A 20,961-nucleotide genomic window follows, 5' to 3' on the forward strand; every position below is an offset into this window, starting at 1 on the left:
AAGACGTGTGCCTAGAAAGATTTTTTTTCTCAAACAAGTATTTTGCATATATTATCTACAGGGCTATGATGTAATGTCGCAATGTACACTATCATAATCATATTTTTTGTCGTTACATGGTACACAGCGATACATGTAAGGGGCGGGATGTGTTTAATCAGTAAATTGATTTACTTAAGCATCGATCTTTCCTCCCAGTGACCCGAAATTATGATCTTGTTGACAATAACAGGTTAATATCGTACAGTCTGCCTATTGCAGTCAACTATTAAAAGTGACCGTAGTTCCGCAAGATGACTCACAGTGAGGTATGAAAATGAATGTATGCCATCGCTTATCTAAATATTTTTCACATTTATTACTATAGATTTTTATTTTTAAGAGATGATAATATGAGAATAATAATAATCATATTCGGAAGGGCAGTCTCGTAAAAAAAATGGAGAGGGAGAGAGAGAGAGAGAGAGAGAGGGGGGGGGGGGGGAGGGGGGGGGGGAAAGAGAAAAAGAGTGTAAACGATATTATGTATAGTGTTGTAAGGTTTATAGGTTTTACACTTAAATTCGACAAATAAATTATATGAACCAAATAAGTCAGCATATATTCACACAAAATATGTTTTATTTCATTTCATCATGAAAAGAAAGTGTACAAAAAGAACTATCATTACACAGAATAAATTTACAACATTCAAAATGACACGTGAAAAGTTGTCATGACAAATCTATATCGCCTGATGAGGACGAGTTTCATTTTCAAACACCACATTTAGGAAAAACAGAGTTGAATAATTTGACTTACAGCATAGATTTTAGTAAATCGTCCTTGTACCAATACTGAACGTCTATTTAAGAGTTGATAAATTAGTGGAAGTGGTAGTAGTAGTAGTAGTAGTAGTAGTATGTAGCAGCAATCATAGTAATACTGATGTTATAACACAGAAAGAAAATATTAATCTTATAATGTTTCCCCTATGATAACGGGATAGTTTGTATATTGAGAAGAGTAAAATAACAAAGTAGAAGAAGGTGTGAATAAAACTTCATAATAAATATTCATTTCTAAGATGCATAAACAATAATGGCACATAAGTAAATAATGCTAGGAGTAAGACGTGTTTATAATCTAAAAATATACAATGTATCATTTAATATGCTTTACTCCCAGGGATGCAGGTGGTATTAATTTTAATATAATTGATATCATATTGTGTACTATATTCAACTAATAATTGTATTTTTGAAGTAAACAGGTATAAATATATCAACATTTTTGCACAATGTTCATACAAATTTAAACGGTTGACAAAAATCAACAACTTTAACATTTGTTAAACTTTGATAATCCGCTGCTTAATCTACACTATTCTTATTTCAGCTAATCAAAGCATTTTCTTTCTAATTTCTGACTTCTAACTAGTATTATGATGTAATATTCGATGAAAATAGGTAATAACTACGGCGAATCAGCTAAAATACATACATGTATGATTATGAAAAATTAATAAGTTTGAAAAACAAAATTAGATTTTAATCAAATAAAGTTAAGTATAAATATTTACATTACAACTGCATAATAAAGGGCCACCTGCTCTTCATCATAAACATGAATATAACAAATATGTTCAGCTTCAGCCTAAATGTGAATCATTGACTGAATTAGTGTGATGTCAGCCTGATTTTATCATTAATGTCTCCAAAAGCATTGCATAATTCGTCTCGACTGCAGCTCACGAGACTGACAGCTCACGAGACTGACAGCCCACAGGACCATCTCACATATATGGCCTGAAAAGTTATCTGAGGGTTCCCTAGACCAATACACAAGAGCCGACATCTCAAGGTGGTCGGTATCGGTCTCATGGGCACCCGGTCTGGTGGGCCGATGATCTACCTTGATGTTCCGATTATTCTCTCTATTTTATTTTTTCGGTCACAACAAAGCTTGTCTTGTGGTTCAGAGCAATGCAAAACGTAACTTGCTTAGGTTATCAGATAATAAGTCACAACATTGTCACTGAAAGAAAACTGATTGTTTACATATGTGTAAGTATCTGTAAATGAAAAAAAAATGTTCAGAGAGTACAAAATCAAACGTTGTGAGGATTGGGAAGATAACTGATTTTGATATTAATGAATGAGCGACCTTGGATCAATTTTGAAGCGCTGTAACTCTTATTCCACACTGGCTATTTCAGAGCAAACGAGAAAATAAACGAGATTTAAACATATGCCGATCACGATCACAAATGTCATTAATAATGTATGAATATCGATTTACAAACTGATACACATTCATTCTTAGCATTGCATTTTGAAAATCATGTAAGGCCTCTTTAAATGCAGCAGCACAAAGTTAATAAAAATGATTTTTAAATACACACGAACACGGATGGTACATAATCAAGATCCCATAAGTAGAGATGGTGATGTTATAATTTGCATAGTTCCTAGTCGAAATGCATCAACCAAAATAACTTAAATAAGTTCTATTCTTAAGAATCTAAGGCTGGAGATTGTTCAAGATTGCATGGATTTGCGACCATTCGCAGAGAACTTAAAATATGGAAGACTGCCCAGGACTTCGGCATTATACCTGGTACTTGACGAATCATTTCTCACCCGAAACGCCTCTAGAAATGTGATTTTCACTAGGTTAAGGATATATAAACTTACGAAAGAAGCAATGTTTAGTGCCATCATTTGCTAATATCGATCGTCGAATGCAGCATAATGGCAACATGATATGGAAGATGTGTATTATTTCAGTTTTATCAATACAGGTGTCTGAACAAACATGATAGTAATTTAATGATAGCATTTTTGGTTACTAATTCCCAAGTCTTTTATCACGAACGAGTTATGTTTTGCATAGAATACCCCCTTTTCTCCACAGTACACACAACGGTCTAATATTCACATATTCACAAAAATGCAATATAAATATAAAAACGAGCACCATTTTCAGATAAAGTCAGTTTGTAAAATAGAAATGATCAATTCCATTATGAAGAGGCACATCATTGTTTCCACGTTGAGTAAGAACTGTGATCGGCATGAGCGCAGAAGACGGACTTTTGAACAAAAAACTTCCCATCTTGATCAACCGTAAGGGGCGCATTTATAAGCGGTCCTTCGACTTTGGCGGTAACCAACTTGATAAATGATCCTGTATGAAGAGAGAGGGAGAGAGAGAGAGAAATTGATAATTTCCTTAACATATATCATTGATCGTAGATATGCATACGATATATATATATATATTTGATAAATAAACTTTAACTTTTCTTGAATGGACTTTAGCAAGCAAAATTGTACACATGTTGAACCGAATTTGAGTTGTGATCTACAATAAATATTTGTTCTATCCTTTACGCTAACCAGATGTGGTGCAATCATTCAGAATTGGAGAAACTAATAAAGACAATAGGGAAAACATATTACTTACAAACGATACTTTGGGGTGACACTGACTTGCTTTATTATTACTTTTACCGCTTCTATAGGCTTTCCATGGTGCCAAAAAGTATTAATATTATTTTTTTCATATCATCATTTTCTACAAATTTACTTTTATATATCCTTAACCCATTTTAATGTAAAGGGTTATATGAACATTATGATTTTACCTTGTTGATTCGCATGTTTTTAAACCATATTGTCCACACCGCACTCTGTACTTCTGTATAGCTGGCTTGATGTATGTGAAAGTGTACGTCTCTATAAACGACTGCAGGGGACACCATTGTCTCCTGTTATATGAAATAAGAATAAACACATTTCTATTAAAGGGAAATCCAACCCTGATAACAAACACCTCTAAAGGAATGGAGAAAAATTCAGAAAAGTTGACTGGTGAAGTTTGAGCGAAAACTGACAAAAGAAAAAGTAAGTTATACATTTTCAAAGTTGTACTCACTATTGCCTATTTGAGCTTAATTTTTGCATGGATGTAGTGTTCCTATATTTCAAAAATTTATGCTGTACATTTCTTATTATTGGTCCGATTCATTTCAAACTTTCATCGTACTGTTTCTTTGATTTTTGTTTTCATTCAAATGAACTTGAAATGAACTATTATGACTCTAACGAGGCTTGGATTTGTCCTTTAATTCCATATTCAATGTTTTAACTTCCTTTTTGTTAGTATAACTTGGCAGAAAATGGCCTATGTATGGCGTGTGTTAATGTGGACTGCTGCACTATCAGTGAATAAAAGAAATAGTCTTAATATTCCGCCGTGTAGCCTAATAGTTTCATTATCAAAATGACATTGCATTCATGTTTCATTCATTATTGGACCTACTGTTATCGTCCTTACTTTCATCTCATGCTCGATATGCTTTTTATAATAATGTACGGATGAAAATCCGCATTTCAACCATGAGATAAATAGTAACAAAGTATAGTTTAAAGCGTAACACTTTTACAGCATTATTTTGATGGAAATTCAAATACTCAAATAACAGAGCTTTAATGACGTCACTCGTTGCCTACCTCCTCGTCGTCGTCGACGATGACACCACGTGACGTCCAAATGATGAACATGAGTTTTGGCCAATACATTGTGAATAGCCTGGACAACCTCCTGGGCATTTACCTGGAAAAAGAAATAAAGTAAAAATATAATTCAAATTATTTCATTTATTCCATTCAGACAGACACTTTTATAAAGTTATCATTTTTCCATCTTTGTTTATTCAGGTATTTGACAATGTTTCATCATTTGCAACTGGAAAAACAAATTACATTCAATATAGATAGAATCTGATATATAAACGTGCCTACAAGGTCGACGAGATCGAGATCGAGATCGATAGCCCATGAGACCAACCACGCCAGTCGCAATGGCCTTCTGAAAAATTATTAGAGGGTTCACTAGATCGACGGACTACGAGACTGACATTTTGGTCTCGCGAGACTTGTGACAATTTCTTTTGAGGGTTCACTAAGATTTTGTCAGTCAACTGGGATTTCTCGATATAACATTAGAGATACATTTTTGCGCCTCGGAATAGAATTTCTAGGTAGACGGCGCTATAGAAATGCCTATTATAATATTAATAAATAATATGATATTTATATAAGTGTAAAATGACAAAAAAGGGGACGAATTTTAAAAGAAGGTTTGGGTGAAGATGTCATTCTTACTTTGTCGACACAAAGCACCAGTGTATCCTCTCGGGCAGGTACAGGTATCTGGACCAGAACATCTCCCGCCATTTAAACACGAGTGTCTGCAGTAAGCTGGAAGATTAAACAAACATTATTATAAAGTTATAAAACAAACATATTAATACATCGCTATAAGAAACCCAGTACAACCTCCATACATACACACACGGTTCTAAGACACCTACCCCCTGGACAACCACACCCGGAAAATTACCCCCTAGGACAACTACCCCCGGACAACTATCCTAGGGGGTAGTTGTCTAGGGGTAGTTGTCCGGGTGGTAGTTGTCCGAGGGGGTAGTTGTCCGGATAAGACACACACACACACACACACACACACACACACACGTCGTGAGTAGCCAAATAATGACGTAGACATTTATTAACAAATATATTCGCTATGTACATAATTTTAAATTTAGGTAGCCTATATAAAAATCATCCTAAAGACAAATTGCGATGAATAATGAAACCTTTGACAAGAATTATTATTTTTTAATCTCTGTCATGTTGGCAATTTGATGACACCAGATATTGTATTGTATATTGTATTGTGTAGTATTTTAGGTTATAGACAGGTATAATGTTTGAAAACCTGAACCAGTTGATAGCCAAAAACAAGCTCTTTAAGAAAAGTAGATAATAAACAGAAATGGAGGGCCGTGACAGTCGATGTCTGTAACAGACCTTGCACATGATGATAATGATAATAATGTTTGATAAATCATACCACTGCTACACATTTAGTACAGATAGTCTGAAATACATAACTTTAAAGAGAACTGAGGGATTCAATAATGATAATATCTACTGACCTATTTGACATCCCATACCCCTGTAGCCTGCTGGACATCGACAGAATCCTGCTCGTATACAAGCACCGCCATTCTCACACGGAGGACTACATTGAGCTGTGAAAGTGAACCAAAGAACATTTCATTCATAAATGATACAGAGAAACGTATTATATCATATGTCCTTAATATATTCAAAGTCCATTCATCAAATTGTTTTCTTTGTTCATATTTTCACTACCTTTGTTGTTATATCAACTTAGTCAACTTTGCTCATCGTTATATTTAATATTTTCTCATTCCTGATCTTGTCTATTTGCTTGTTTTTTGTCTTTCTCTTTTCTTGATAAATATTTTTATAATTTTGAAAGAATTGTTTATTTCAATCAGTAGAAGCCCTCTGTTACATATTAGATACAATTGCTTATCGAGGTGTTCTTCTGATTTACCCTTTACATTTATAACCATGTTAGATGTTTATGACCAATGAGACGTAAGAATGGAACTAATAAATAAAAATAATCGATCTTAGACCCACAAACTTAGACTAATTCTTATTTAGAAATCCACAGGGCAAGACACGTACGTTTACTACAGTCTGGTCCTGAATATCCGGTGGGACAGTGACATCGGTCTGGTGCCACACACGTTCCGCCATTCAAACAACCAGACCGACAAATCGCTGTATAGATTAAAATACAGGAAAAAGAAAGGTACATAATAATAATAACATGTTTTAAGAATAATTGTTCATGGCCCCTACGTATTTAATGTTAAATCAAGGAGAATTCTTTTCTCCTGATGAAGACTTAATCGAGGAGAAAAGAATTCTCCTTGATTAAGTCTTCATCATTTGGGTTTATAGTTTGTATATTAACATCGCTGCAAGATAAAGCATGCTCCGTACGCTTGTGACAAACCTAAAATGCATCGGCCAATTCAAATAATATTTCAATGATTGTAAAAGGAAAAAGTCCTGAAAACGTTAACGTGATAAAATAGGTATCAATTAATTTTCTCATTAAACATGACAATATAGTGTCCCCCAAATCGCAATGATTTATGCGATGGTATATGAGGGAGCAAAGTAGAAGGATTGGGGATACCGTGAACAGGGAGGTGGGAGGACACCTCCCTGCCCTTACCAATTTTTGTATTTTTTAAGTGTGTGAAAAATGGATTTGACCCGATTTATGTTCCTTGAGAATGTGACATATATAAATCTTGCATTTAAAGAGAAGGTTGAGTTCTGGGAAGAGGTGAAAAATAATTTGTGAGCATTACTCATTCTTATTATGCAAGTATGGAAGAACATCAGTTAAGACATGTTCCCTGAAAAGCATGGCTCTTTAAATGCCTTCATATTCTAAATATGCATGTAACATCGTAAAAATCGGGGGCCGGCTTTTTACGCCACGTGTTCGTGTAGTCCCATATACATCTTTCTGTGCAAGTGTTTGTAACTTTACCAAGACTTGGCCGAATTTCTTATCATTTTGATGATTCCAGAACCTTGCAATTCACACAAATTCTTATATGCTAGATGATCAACCTTTTCTGGTCGGTTCCACACCGTTTCTTTCACAATGCAATCGCATGACCAGAACTCAACTTCATCTTTAAAAGTAGTCAACAAAGGCACCAATTCGACCAGTCTATCCTTCATTCTTGAGTTACAAAAAACACAAAAAAACATAAAAATTTGAATAATTCAGTTGTCAACTATAACTAGCTTACGTTTACTGCATGAAGGACCAGTATATCCCTTAGGACAGACACATCTTCCAGGGTGGATGCATCGTCCATTGTTCTGACATGGAGGGTTGCAAAGAGCTGTGAAGAAAACAAAACATAGCAAAATAGAATAAAATAACCATGATAAAGTATATAATAGTCATCGAAACAACGAGGGCAAGAAATTGAAATGGAATTATATTGTATTTCTATGTCGCCATTGCAGTATTTTGCATTATTTAAATATAATAGCATTAACTGAATATAGTGCCACTAAAGTTTCATTCTTCTTTGTATTAATAGTGAGATTTGAAAAATTGTTTTATCAAGCCTGCCGATTGACAGGTTTGAAACACTTCTTTTCATACTGTTTTCAAGATGTTAAAAATACGGAAATAATTTTTTCTTCAATGACTATTTACCAAAACATTTCTTCATATTAACATCACTGAAATAAGGATCTTATGTGTTAATGTGTGGTATTCATGTTTTAACCTGTCCTGATAATATATACTGAAACGAACAGGAAACAGTCACACTTTTTTTACTTTCAACTTACGCTCACAAAACGGGGGTAAGTGACCATATGGGCAGAGACATTTGTTCTTCCCAACACATCTCCCACCGTTCTTACATGAATGCTGACAAAGCTCTGATGATAAAAATAAAACAACATGCAGCAAACTTATAATAAAATGGATGGAGAATGAATGAACAACAAAAAAATAAGTGGAAGTAACTGAAAAAATGTCAAATTATAAGAAGAAATATGGAAATGGATTGCAAATCATTACAAGCAAACTATTGATGCTGAGCCGAAAATTATGACATATTTTAAGTATACAATATGTCCTTTCTAAATGTGCCCCATGAAATATATTACTGTAATCAGTTCTTTCTCCTTGATGTCAGAGGAAAGAGTATACTTCGACATGAACAAGTGGAAGATATAAGAAAGAAATACAAATACTTTAAATGAAAGTATCATCATAATGAAAGAGAGAGAGATAGAGAGGGAGAGGGAGAGAGAGAGAGAGAGAGAGGGAGAGAGATAGGGGTGGGGTGAGGGGGTGAGAACGAGTAAACTAGATAGAGAAGTGTTTTAAGGCCCGGTCACACAGGGAGGACGCATGGGGAACGCACGGCCAGCGCATTGGAAATTTACAATTTGGGCCAGTGCGTTGTCGTTCGCTAGGCGTGCGTCATCATTCGTTACTCTTCGTCGAGCGCGCTGTGTGCGTCGGGTTTTTTTTAGCATGCTCAAAAGTGTGCAAGACGCATGAATGTACATGCCAAAGGCACGCCAGACATGCGTGGAGCGCGCTAGACCAGCGCCAGACATACGCGGAGCACACGCCCTGTATACGCACAGCGCGCTAGCTACACGCTGTGCATTTTTTGTCAGCTCGCTAGCTTTTCCAAAATCATGACAAAAGTTAGGCACACGGCCTTTTCCGATTTCCAATGCGCTGGCCATGCGTCGTAGAACGCGGTGCATGCGTGGACCATTCGTCCAGCGCGCTGGCAACACGCTATGCATTAATGGTGTCAGCTCGCTGTAGCTTCGACAAAAGTTGGGCGCACGACAACGCACTGGCCAAAATTGAAAATTTCCCATGCGCTGGCCGTGCGTTCCCCATGCGTCCTCCCTGTGTGACCGGGCCTTAAGAAAGAGTGGTGATAGAGATGAAAATAATTTGTAGTTGTTTGTAGAGCGCCAGTATACCTGGCGGATACCGGCGCTATATAAATGTTCATTACTATTGATATTATTATCATCATATAGCAAGATATTATAAGCATGAATTATGGACATTGAAAACAATGAGATAGAAAAATAAAAGACGAGAAAGAAAAGGAAGATTATATCTCACCTGTCTCACACACTCGCCCCTCATATCCAGCAGGACATTGACACACACCTCCTGGCATACACGTTCCTCCATTCAGACATCCACCAATACAGTAATCTAGAATTAAAGAAAAATAAATCAGAGCTAATCAATGATAAATAAAAGAGAAGGATGTTTTTATTAATTAATGTGTAATTATCGAACAATACCTTACTTAAACTATCAAATTATCACATATTTACTATACATGAACGACAGCACTATAAGAAAACCCTTTTGAACTGGTCCCAAAACCACACCTTACATTATACTACTCAGAATAAACAATTCTAAACATTGGTTTGTCCGTTTCTTCGCTCGAATTTTTCAACGGTATCTACGTTAGTGATCATGTAAACACATTTTGTTGGAGGTAAAATGTCTAAAATAAATAACGAGAGTAAGTCGTCACCATAACGAGATTGAAAGGAAAAATGGAGATACTGATGAGAAATTACAATTGAGGATAAGCTGATGATAGTAGTAGTAGTAGTAGTAGTAGTGGTAGTAGTAGTATTAGTATTAGAAGTATTAGTATTAGTAGTAGTGGTAGTAGTAGTATTAGTATTAGAAGTATTAGTATTAGTAGTAGTAGTAGTAGTAGTAGTGGTGGTAGTAGTAGTAGTAGTACACTCTAAAAAAAAACTGCTCAATTTGAGTCAAAATGTTACTCTTTTGGGTGGTCAAAAGGAAACCACCCGACTTTTGAGTAAACTTTACTCAGCATGTGTTGAGTAACAAATCTACCCATCTGTTGAGTAAAAATATTACTCAATAAAAGACTAAATCTCTACTCAGTTTGAATGAGTCAACCTTTACTCAATATTTACTCTTTGTTTAGCGGTTTCCTTTTTTACTCAGTACTGGGTAGAAACGTAATCAACTCATGTCGAGTAAGAAACTGCTCATGAGTTGAGCCAAATTTTACTCAATTAACGAGTACATGTTTTGACTCAAATTGTTTGAGCGATTTTTTTGCTCAAATATTGAGTATGTTTTCTGGGTAACGCTTAGTTACTCAATCAATATTGAGTAAAAACATGTACTTAGTTAAGTACATGTTTTTACTCCATTAGGGGTGCAAACCGATGCAATAGCAGCACCTTTAGGGGTTCAATCCTGCACCCTTTAAAAGGTGCAATCCTGCACCCATCATCGAGGAATACTGGTAAAATTTGCTCGTACACAAATACATATTAAACATGCATGATGTTTCTTGGTTAGTAATCATATAATCAATATATCTATTGCTAAAACGTGAATGTAATTGTAACATGATCAGACAAAATAATATATTGGTTAATGATTGCCAAAGGAAAATACAAAATCAAAAAATTGATGTGCATTGTCATAATTTGCTTAACAAATCATGATAAATGTATTTTTATGTGAACACGTGGAAAGTAATCATGAATATGCATGAAATATGCAAACTTTTATTTTGCACCCTCTTTTGGTCGATAGGGTTCATTTTTGTGGGAAGGGTGCAAAATCTTATATTGCACCCTTTTTTTTAACCCCTTTTCCTTCAATAGGGTTCATTTTTATGTAAAGGGTGCAAACTCTTATTTTGCACCCTTTTTTGCACCCTTTTTTCTAAGAGTGTATCTCAGTTCTTTCGCATCTTTCTGCACGCGCACATGCATGCACGAGACATGCACATGACGGACAATGAAAGAGTACAAAATATCCAGTTCCTTAGGTAGACAAACGAACATACAGCTGCTATTATGTAAAAATGTGTAGAACAGGTGTCACATGCATATTGACAGCTAGTTGCACTTTCCATCGATCCAACTTTCACTCGCACCCGAGGTAAATTCGGGTAAGAGATCAATGTTGATTTATTTATCACCTGCCGCAGCGTAATACCCAACCGTAGTTTACTCAAAATTGATACAAACGAAATTCGTACTCAATGTTGAGTCATTGATTTACTCTTTATCGAAGGTAACAAATTACTCGGGTGACGAGTACCACTAAAATCAAGGTCTTACTCCAGCTTGAGTACTGAATTGCTCATTTTTTTTGTTACTCAACTTGTTTTACTCGGCACAATTTACTCGCTGACATTAAGAGTGTAGTAGTAGTAGTAGTAGCAGTAGTAGCAGCAGCAGCAGCAGCAGCAGTAGTAGTAGTAGTAGTAGTAGTAGTAGTAGTAGTAGTAGTAATAGTAGTAGTTATTTTCCGTATAAAACACCAACATGAAATATACAAAGCGAAAATACATTCATAATAAATACATACGGATGGATAGCCCTGCTCAACAATAACAACAACATGATATCGCTGGTTTTAAAGGGGTCCATATTTACTATACATGATGACTTTGCTGATGGTAGTGAATGATCATGTCTGTGACGATGATATTGATGAAGATAAAGATAAAGGCGATGATGACGATGACAATGAATAAAGAGATATTGATGATAAACAAAATGTAGATGACTTACTTGGACATTCAGAGAGTCCCTCACACCCCCTTCGCTCGATCATCAACTGGCCGACCTTGGTACAGTTCTCATGCGAATCGATGTCTCTGCAGATGGCCACTCGAGTCTCGAATCCTGAACCACAAGTCTGGGTGCAGGCACCCCAATCGCTCCACCTAAGTACACCTGTTATAGTCAATTCGAGAGAGAGAGGGAATGAATTCTAAATTCAGTATCCTAAATTTCTAAAAATGGCAAATACATTATATTGCGGTTAAATTGGCGTGATGTATCAAAATAAAATACTTTAGCTTGATATTTTCTCTCAAATGTCTCTTTGTCTAACTTTTCTTTCACTGCTTCTTATTCGTTTGTCTCTTTTTAAATGTTTCACTACAGCTTATAGTAGCCGATGCCTGTTCGATCCTCCTTCTCTAGGAGAACCATCTACGATTTAAATCGTTACAAACCTTTGCAATCATTGTTGAGTTGACATGATTTATGTTGCGCTGCAATACCGCGTCCGGTTCTGCAGTCGGGCAGCTTCGAATCTGGGCTGCATACTGTGTACCGGTACCGGGTCCCCGAACCACAGGTCCGACTACATGTGCTCCATGTGGACCAGTTCGCATTTTCTAGTCATGTACAAAAAAAAAATAGGCCTATGTTTCATGGGATCATAAAAAATATTTCGAACTCGATTACGGAAAGGGAAATACCCGGTCAACACGGTATTAAAAATATAATTTTCAAAAATAAGATGTATGAACGGCTTTCATTTGGCTCTATGCCAATGCATCTGGACAAGGCACTTCCATAGGAAGCGAAAATATCATGTATTAATTCTGTAAAAAAAATTGTTCAACAGCGTCGAGATATCACATTGTTAGCGTATATCTTATAAAAAAAAAGGGTTATTATACGGTGGTACAGGTAAAATATAAATTTACAGAGAAAAGATAAACTTCCAAATTTACGCCTACATTACATTATTACCAAAATAAATTTATTGTCTTTACATTACCTAATACATTTTTGTGATATTTTAAAAATGTAATTATTAGTTTATTCATCCATTTTCCTTGGTAGGGGACCTTATTCTTAAAACCGAGAAACACATTCGATGTTATGTACTTGGTTATAAGATATTGATTCAAAGTTACATACCATATATACATATACATACCATCAATTGGTCTACCATGGTAGATAGATGGACGTTGAGCAATAGCAGGGGCAACAGGTGAAAGGGCATCACCAGGGGGAGCAGGGATCAGACCGTCATTCAGTGGTCTTTCACTGTTATTATCAACGTCCGCATCACCAAGGATATCATTCATCTCCGACGTCGACTTCATAAAGACAGTCGATGTCGTCGACAATGGGGTGGTTGTTGGTATAGTTCTTGTTGTCGGCACTGAGGTGGTTGTGGTGGAAGCTGGTGTTGTTGTCGTCGCGGGAGTGGTTGTCATCGTTGTTGTAGCTTTGGTAGTTGAAGGAACAGTGGTTGGTTTGTTTGTCGTTGTCGTCATCTTGTGTGTTGTTGATTCCGTGATCGTCGTAGGTAAGACCTTGACCTGCGAGTACGCGCTTGGTCCTCGCCGCGATGTCGGCGTCGTGGGTGTTACCGTCCAGTACCTTGAGTCATCCGAACGTTCAGCTGAACTCCGACTGCTGTCATCATATACAGGTTCGGCTGTCGCATGATTGTTGTCAATGGGCGATTCGCTCTCCACTCCAAACTCTACCGATTCCTCAGGATCCATGATGTCTTTGATTACATCACTGTTTGACTGGTTGGCTCCAAATGCTCCATTGTCCAACTTCACCGTCAATTTCGTCAACGCAGGAGTTGATGTTCTTGGTCTTTGAGTCATAATCTGAAGCAGAAAAGAAAAAGAACACAGCATATTCCAGTTTGCTTCATCTGCTTCTTCCTTCATAATTTCTTAGCTCTCATTGTTTTCTTCTAAGAAATATCTTTCTACATCTTCTCTCTCTCTCCCTCCCTCTCTCTCTCTCTCTCTTCATTGGTCAAACTTGATCATCATTTTTGTTAAAGCTGGAGGTTTTTTTCCCTTCATTGAGTCATATTTTGTACTGTGTGTTTATTATTGGCTCTAATGTTTTATTAGTGTATCACACCTGTCCAAATAAATTATTGATCTTGAAAACTTAATAAAATTGTATTTCTAAATCATGTTCGACAATGAATTGCAATAAAAATTGTGTTTCTCTGCAGATATAAGGATTCTATTAAATAAACAGAAGTTACTTTACCTTTTTAGTTATCCTTCGAGTGGTCGAAGGCATAGTCGGAGTCATAGTCGAAGACCCACTCGCTTCGTGCAGTCCATCCCCAGTGATGTCGGGTTCCGAAAACGAAGGAAACACGGTGTCCATGGGCATTGACGTAGTCGTTTCCGTGTCCATGAAGAGGAATGGGTCGAAGAGGTTGTCGTACACGAGATCGATGTCGAAGGATGTATCCATGCCGTTCACTGAGCTCGAGGGCGGCGCGGTCGATGCAATGTCTAGCAGGTCGGGAAACTGGGAGGGAGTGAATAGAGAATCCAGGTTAAACTCCACCTGCTGCACAATTTTGATGACTTAAAGGGAATATAGCTTGGAAAATACTGGTTAACGCCATCTACGTCATCTTTTGGACAACTGCACGTAAACGAATGGACTTGATTAATAGTAGTCAGCGACTTGATCTCTACATGGTCAGCGTTCGCGAAACAGACCGAACTTCTCCTCACGCTCCGGTTTTGCGTATGATGCACGCACGTGATTGCTGCGGTCGCGTCGTCCGTAGTCGTATAGCTGATTGGCCCCTGACAGGCTACAGGAAAGACGCGTAGTCTCGTCAGGCTACACTCCCTTTAACAATTCATGGTTAAGTAATATTCATTAGGGATAAATAAATGTGGATTCCCCATGATCATGCCTTGGAGAAAAATGTGTTTCTAAATTTAAGAGTACGTTTCCTGACGAGATGAAGTAAGCTCATACGACTATAATAACACTACAGTTTTCATCTGGTGACTAGCATCTGTTCTTATCATATCTTTCCAGGTTTTAGAAGGTGTTATAGATGGTCTTGCAAATTGAGGGTCTCGTTGACTGACTAGATAGTTTCTAAAAGCTCATAAGTGTGCATAAAAGTAGACCATTTGATTGTGCATTTAATGAGCAACTTAGCGGCAAAGAAAGAAAAGGAGACTCACATGGTATTAAATAACACAAGAATTAGGGAGCGATATATTTAGATAGAGAAAGAGAGAGAGATATAGAGAGAGAGAGAGAAAGAGAGAGAAAGAGAGAGAAAGAGAGGGGAAGAGAGGGAGCGGGGGGGGGGGGGAGGGGGGAGGGGGTCTGGGGGTCATGGAGCAGGGCAGAGAGAACGATAGAGCATGCGATCATACTTACACGTCTTTCTTGCGGCAGGCACTGAAACTCTGCGGTTGACGAGTCATTCGTCAAAACCAGTTGATCGATATCACCCTGAAAATTAAATTCAAATATTTAAATTGCAACATATCGACTTGTCAATTCAAGTTCAAGATAATATCAGATAAAGATAAGGACTCTTCTGTAATAGCATAATCATGAAATTAAGTAATATTTTATTATCCACGATTTTCGTTTTTACTAACTTTTCTTTGACGCCATTAAATTTCATTATGTTTTGAATTGTCATTAATATTCCACTGCTTATTTCTGGTTGTATATTGCAGTATAGATCACCAATGACATCGAGGAAATGTGATATTTACCTCAAAATAAGCACTATTGACTGCTCGATATCCACCACCGATTGATGCCGTACCCGTAGCATCAATCGTTGCTCGATCGCTCCTCTCAATATTGAGTGTGAACACTTGCTTACAGTCTGCAATCAACGTTACTGTATGCTTGTTAACACTAAAAGCCATGTAATGCCAACTTCTATCCAAAACATAATCGGTGAAATTGAGTTCCTTGAGCGTCCCGTCCAGTTGACTATACACGACGGAAGGGGTCTTTGCGAGTTTGATGCCAAATTGAATGTTGCCACCAGCGTCGGTGAAAAGCAAGGCGTACGGATCTCCGCGGTTTTTGCGTAGCGTAACCTTGGGTTTGACGGTGAGGAGGACGGCGAACTGGTGCGGGAAACTCTTGCCGTAGATCTCGCTGGTCGGAACACGAAGCGTTCTGGCTTGATGCGTGATTCTGTAAGCTGTCCACCGGCTTGGAGCCCGTCGAACCCCGGGAGGAAAGTCATCAAGATGAAGGATCTTCTTCATGTCTTTCACATCTGAGAAGCGGGAAAGAAAAGAAAAAAATGGAAAGAAGATAGCGAAAAGTTTGTGAGAACAATGCAAATTCGATACTTTAAAAAGTCTAATATTGTGGATGACGTGTTCCATAAGTCGACAGAAGCAGCTAAAAGGTTAAGAGAACACCAAGTATTATTCCCTCCCTTTAACAATAGAATTTAAGTTTGAAAGTAGGCTTCAGTCCAACAAAGTCATTATTCTTAACGAGATAATTCTTAAAGTCATCCGGATCTTGCAAAAGTTTATGATGTCCATTTTTGGGTGTGTTAAGTGATTTTGGGTTTTTGTTAAGTTAATATAAACATATGAGGTTAAATGATGTTTCGAACTATCGTCGACAAAGAACTCTGTCTAATTTAATTTTAGTTTGATACAGGAACATAATCATTTATATAAAGCAATTCATCGAATGAGTGACAAACAGAAATAATTCAATCTATCAGCAACCGTAGCAGGAAAGATAGGCCTATCTATATCAGAAACTGTGATTTTAACATAGAACAAAAACAAAACGCCATTCTGTTAAACCTTTTTTTATCAGCTGTTCAACTTTTTGAGCAACTTCCAAATTGTGGATAAGTATCTATAGGCCTACAATTTTAATGTTGCAGTTTATTGCGGAAGGGTCCATGGCTTTACAAAGCATTATGAGAAGTATTTTTATAACCAGCTCCCCATTCGGCGCACCTCTCCTCCCTACAAAGAGTTTTGGTCAAAGAAATATTTTCCCAGGGAATTTTATAAATAAGCATCATGTCTGAGTACTATTCAATCAATATTGATCGGACAAATTATTGTTCTCATACACGACGCAAACGTCATAATCATATACTTTGAATGAAACGTCATGTCATATATTGTTTACAATTTATTTTTTATTTAATGATATTTCATTTACGGATATCTTATTTTATACCGTTGCACAATCTTTCAATAATTCGGACAAAATTAATCGTAAAATATTTGTTTTGTTTTGAATATCATAATTATGTCTGGCAAATATAAAGTTCAAGCTCGAGTCAACTAAATTTCCCGCGTAAAAAGAAAGAGGAAGTGAGCTCCAGTCGAAATTGGTCATAATACCCGTACTTCCATCCTCTCCAAACCGACTTTGACTGTACTTTCGACATGTTCGAGTTAAATGGTTTTGTTGTTATTGGGCTCTTATGAGATGTTTATGAATTTAACAAGGTAACAGAAATTGACACCAACAAAACAAATTGAAACAGTTTTCTCAACCACTTATTTCCACCTGGTTTGTTCATCACGCGATAGAGGTGTATCAATTGATGTAAATGGGATCTAAAGTTCGCAGACTGGTTAATTGACCTACTGTATTGGGGTGTGGGAAAGATCTATTTTTCAACAACAAATGCTATGTTGTTATTTTATCACGAGGTAAGTGGAGAGGTGTGGGTTGACTTGACTGTTTTCATGTTTTTTTTAAGCGAGGGAAAGTAGACAAGAGTTAGATAATGTAGGGCCGACATGAAGAAGGAGAAAGGGAAGGAGAGCAGGGAGAGAGGGACAGAGAGAGAGAGAGAGAGAAAGAAAGAGAGAGAGGGAGAAGGGAAGAAATAAGAGAAGAGAGAGAGAGAGGGAGAAAGGGGGATACAGAGAAATAAAGAGTGATAGAGAAGTGGAAGGAGAGATAAAGATAGGAAGAGTGAGAGAAAGAGACCGAGATATTGGAAAATGAAAGAAAAAGAGAGAGAACAAAATATATATATTAATGGACAAGAGAGAAGAAAGGAACAGACGGACAGTGAAAAAAATTACATATTTAACATTTTTATTTCACCTTTTCTTCAAAAAGCTTCTTTGATGTATTTATCATAAATATACAAAATTTGTGATCATATTAAGTTTGACTAATAAGGTCAGCATGAACCAACTAACACTGATACGGCGTTGTTAAGTTGTTAAGTGCCAAGAAAAAATATAAACATGACTATTATTTCATATAATTTGTGGTTCATGAAGATTGTCAAAATAAACAGTTTGATGGGTGAATCACTTGTTGATGTTTTCAGCTTGGGGTAACCCCAATCTCTCCGACATCTCATTGAACTCTCGTTCCAACAGTGTTTCGTACTTTGAGAGATCATTAGTACCTCTCCTTCCTCAAAACAAGGTCGCGGGGGTTCAGACTTTAGCCCAAAACTTGACACATTCAGTTCCACCCGACGAGAGGACTATCAGTCAGTGAGAATCATCAAATTGACATCATTCGAGGTGAAAATGTTTATTCGAAGAGATACCCATGAGTAACGTTTATTTCATCTGTTCACGTGTGGTGTCTGGAAGAGGGAAGGTTCAACTTGGGGTTACGACGTCGTACAGAAGAACTTTGGAACTTCTATCTCAAGGGCATAATGATTTCAGATTGATTCTTCTCAAATAAATGAGAGTATCACTGGTGGCAAAAAGTACAAGTTGATGGTTGTGGTGGAATTAGTAAAGGTGGTTGTGGTGATGGTGGTAGTAGTGATGGTGGTGGTAGTGGAGGTGGTAGTGGTGGTGCTGGTGGTGTTGGTGATGGTGGTGGTGGTGGTAGAGGTGGTGGTGGTGGTGATGGGGATGATGTTGGTGGTGGTGGTAGCGGTGGTATTAGTGGTAGTGTAGGTGGTGATGGGGTGGTAGTGGCGGTGGTAGTGGTGGTGGTGGTGGTGGTGGTAGAGGTGGTGGTGGTGGTGGTGGTGATGGTGATGATGGTGGTGGTGGTAGAGGTGGTGTTAGTGGTAGTGTAGGTGGTGGTGGTGGTGGTGGTAGAGGTGGTGGTGGTGGTGGTTGGGTTGATGATAAGGGCAATTTCAATACCCTATACATCATTTTCGGATTATATACCATTTCATTGTCATGTTCACACATTTCAATAGGCGAAGCTCAAGGCAATCAAAATGTTCTCAGGTTGATTTCTTGAAAGTCTTTGCGATCAGAAATAGGTCATGTTCCGGTCATGCTCCTATTCATGCATTACGCCACGCCATTCACCCCCTATCACTTTCTAGTACAGTCAGGCGTGATGTTTGGAGAATACATGCATGGAATTCATCGCTTCCGAGGGGAGTGATACCACCGCCTAAGCGACAATGCTATCTTCTTACTGAGAGGGGGGGGGGGGGGATGCCTTGTGATGACGGTGAGGAGGTGGTTGGTGATGGCCGGTGGTATCCAGATATCCAGCGGTAGCAGAGTGACGATCGGGGTGACGAGTGAGATCGCGATAGAGTTGACGTTGAATTTGACGGTGATGACAGGGATAATGCAATGACACCGGTCTCATTAAAATGGTAATTAAAGTTGTGCTATATGTCTTGCTAAGATCATAACCATGTTGGTGGTGGTGATGACAGCATGACCAATATTTTAATGGAGAAGAAAGGGCAACACCCCCAAAATGTTATTATGTAATTAAGGAGGAGAGGAAGATCATAGGAATTGAGACGTCAAATGATGCAGCAGTCTAACATGAATGGATAATTGCTGCTACATTAACAAATTATTACATAAACTGTCGAACCCCCCAATCGAATTTTATTCTAAAGCATTGTTTCTCATATCTTTTGGATTGCATCAGAGCCGACAAGAATATCATTCCACGTTTTCGTAATCAATACTCGAAACTAAAAAGATAAAGAGTATATATTGATTCCTTTTTGTTTGGTGTAAGAAAACATAGCCACCTAGCTCTATTTCTCTTACATGAAACCATGATCTCGGAATGGTAAATCGATCACATCCGTTCCATAGGATACCATTACAGGTATCACTTTAGCTACGCAGATCACCATGGGAGACAAAAAAATAGGTTAGACGGGTAGGGCTTCGACGCGACATTTCCTTCAAAACTAGGGTTTACAAACCTCGGAAATTATTTTGACATTTACAATTCCCTTTCCCTTTAGTATATCTTTGTGCAGACATCGAAGAGTAAGGGCATTGTTTGAACTCACCTGAACAGTCGAAGTTGTTGCATTGTCGTTTCTGTTTGGCATCTCCCTCGCATGCATTGGGAACATCACGAACGCACACTCGACGTCGAGTCTGGTGTCCAGCTCCACATTCCTTGGTACACGATGACCACGACGCCCATGGTCGCCAACCTAGATGGGAGAAATGACAAGAGAACATAATAAATCAGAAGGAAACGTCTAAAGCAAAAGAAAACAAATTAAAAACAAACAAACAATAACAAACATAGAATCCATGAGAAGGAAATAGCAGTGATGTTCATATGAAACAACATGGCAATGTCTCTAATATAAAATCAAATGATACATCATCACAAAAGACATTTACGGATCACACAGTTATACATGTATATTTGACGGAAACTATATACCAATAGGACCGCATTCTAATGATTTAGTTATACTCGACCCTGGTTATAAAATCACGTTTAATAAAAGGAAAACTTAGCCCTCATAATAACTTCCTTTATTAAATCCGATTTTGAACGGAAGCGTCGTTTTAAACTTTTTAGAATTCAGGCCATAAAGTTTTTTGAAAATATCAAACAATTGTAAAAGGGATACGTCATGATTACTGACCTAACATCAAGGATATATCTAACATATTGTATACCAATTGCCCTCCTTTATTAAACCACC

The 20,961-nt window shown here is 37.4% G+C and overlaps 1 protein-coding gene across 2 annotated transcripts; it reads right to left on the reverse strand.

The window, feature by feature from the left end:
* Positions 1 to 599: 599 nt before the first annotated feature.
* On the reverse strand, positions 600 to 20,497 carry LOC752022. Of its 2 annotated transcripts, XM_030997402.1 has the most exons (16): positions 20,305 to 20,497; positions 15,806 to 16,326; positions 15,459 to 15,533; positions 14,307 to 14,576; positions 13,213 to 13,906; positions 12,497 to 12,661; positions 12,048 to 12,212; positions 9,577 to 9,672; positions 8,262 to 8,354; positions 7,706 to 7,801; positions 6,555 to 6,650; positions 5,990 to 6,085; positions 5,151 to 5,246; positions 4,497 to 4,599; positions 3,629 to 3,751; positions 600 to 3,168 (listed from the first exon to the last, which is right to left on the reverse strand). In XM_030997402.1, exons 1-16 carry the CDS (start codon positions 20,480 to 20,482, stop codon positions 3,102 to 3,104), a joined length of 2,934 nt encoding a protein of 977 aa, XP_030853262.1. In that variant the 5' UTR covers positions 20,483 to 20,497; the 3' UTR covers positions 600 to 3,101. The 2 variants fall into 2 exon arrangements, with proteins under 2 accessions (XP_030853262.1, XP_030853265.1); XM_030997405.1 differs by lacking the exon at positions 8,262 to 8,354.
* Between the last annotated feature and the right edge of the window lie 464 nt (positions 20,498 to 20,961).

Source organism: Strongylocentrotus purpuratus, unplaced genomic scaffold, assembly GCF_000002235.5.
Source record: "Strongylocentrotus purpuratus isolate Spur 01 unplaced genomic scaffold, Spur_5.0 spur5_contig_858, whole genome shotgun sequence".
Classification (NCBI taxonomy): domain Eukaryota; kingdom Metazoa; phylum Echinodermata; class Echinoidea; order Camarodonta; family Strongylocentrotidae; genus Strongylocentrotus; species Strongylocentrotus purpuratus.

Excerpts from the sequence above, each read along its gene's own strand:
- LOC752022 (XM_030997402.1), bottom strand. The coding sequence starts at position 20,482 with ATGTTCTCTTGTCATTTCTCCCATCTAGGTTGGCGACCATGGGCGTCG. Across the intron at positions 12,213-12,496 it reads ACTCAACAATGATTGCAAAG|GTGTACTTAGGTGGAGCGAT; the intron begins GTTTGTAACGAT and ends TGACTATAACAG. Across the intron at positions 9,673-12,047 it reads GGGACTCTCTGAATGTCCAA|ATTACTGTATTGGTGGATGT; the intron begins GTAAGTCATCTA and ends CTTTAATTCTAG.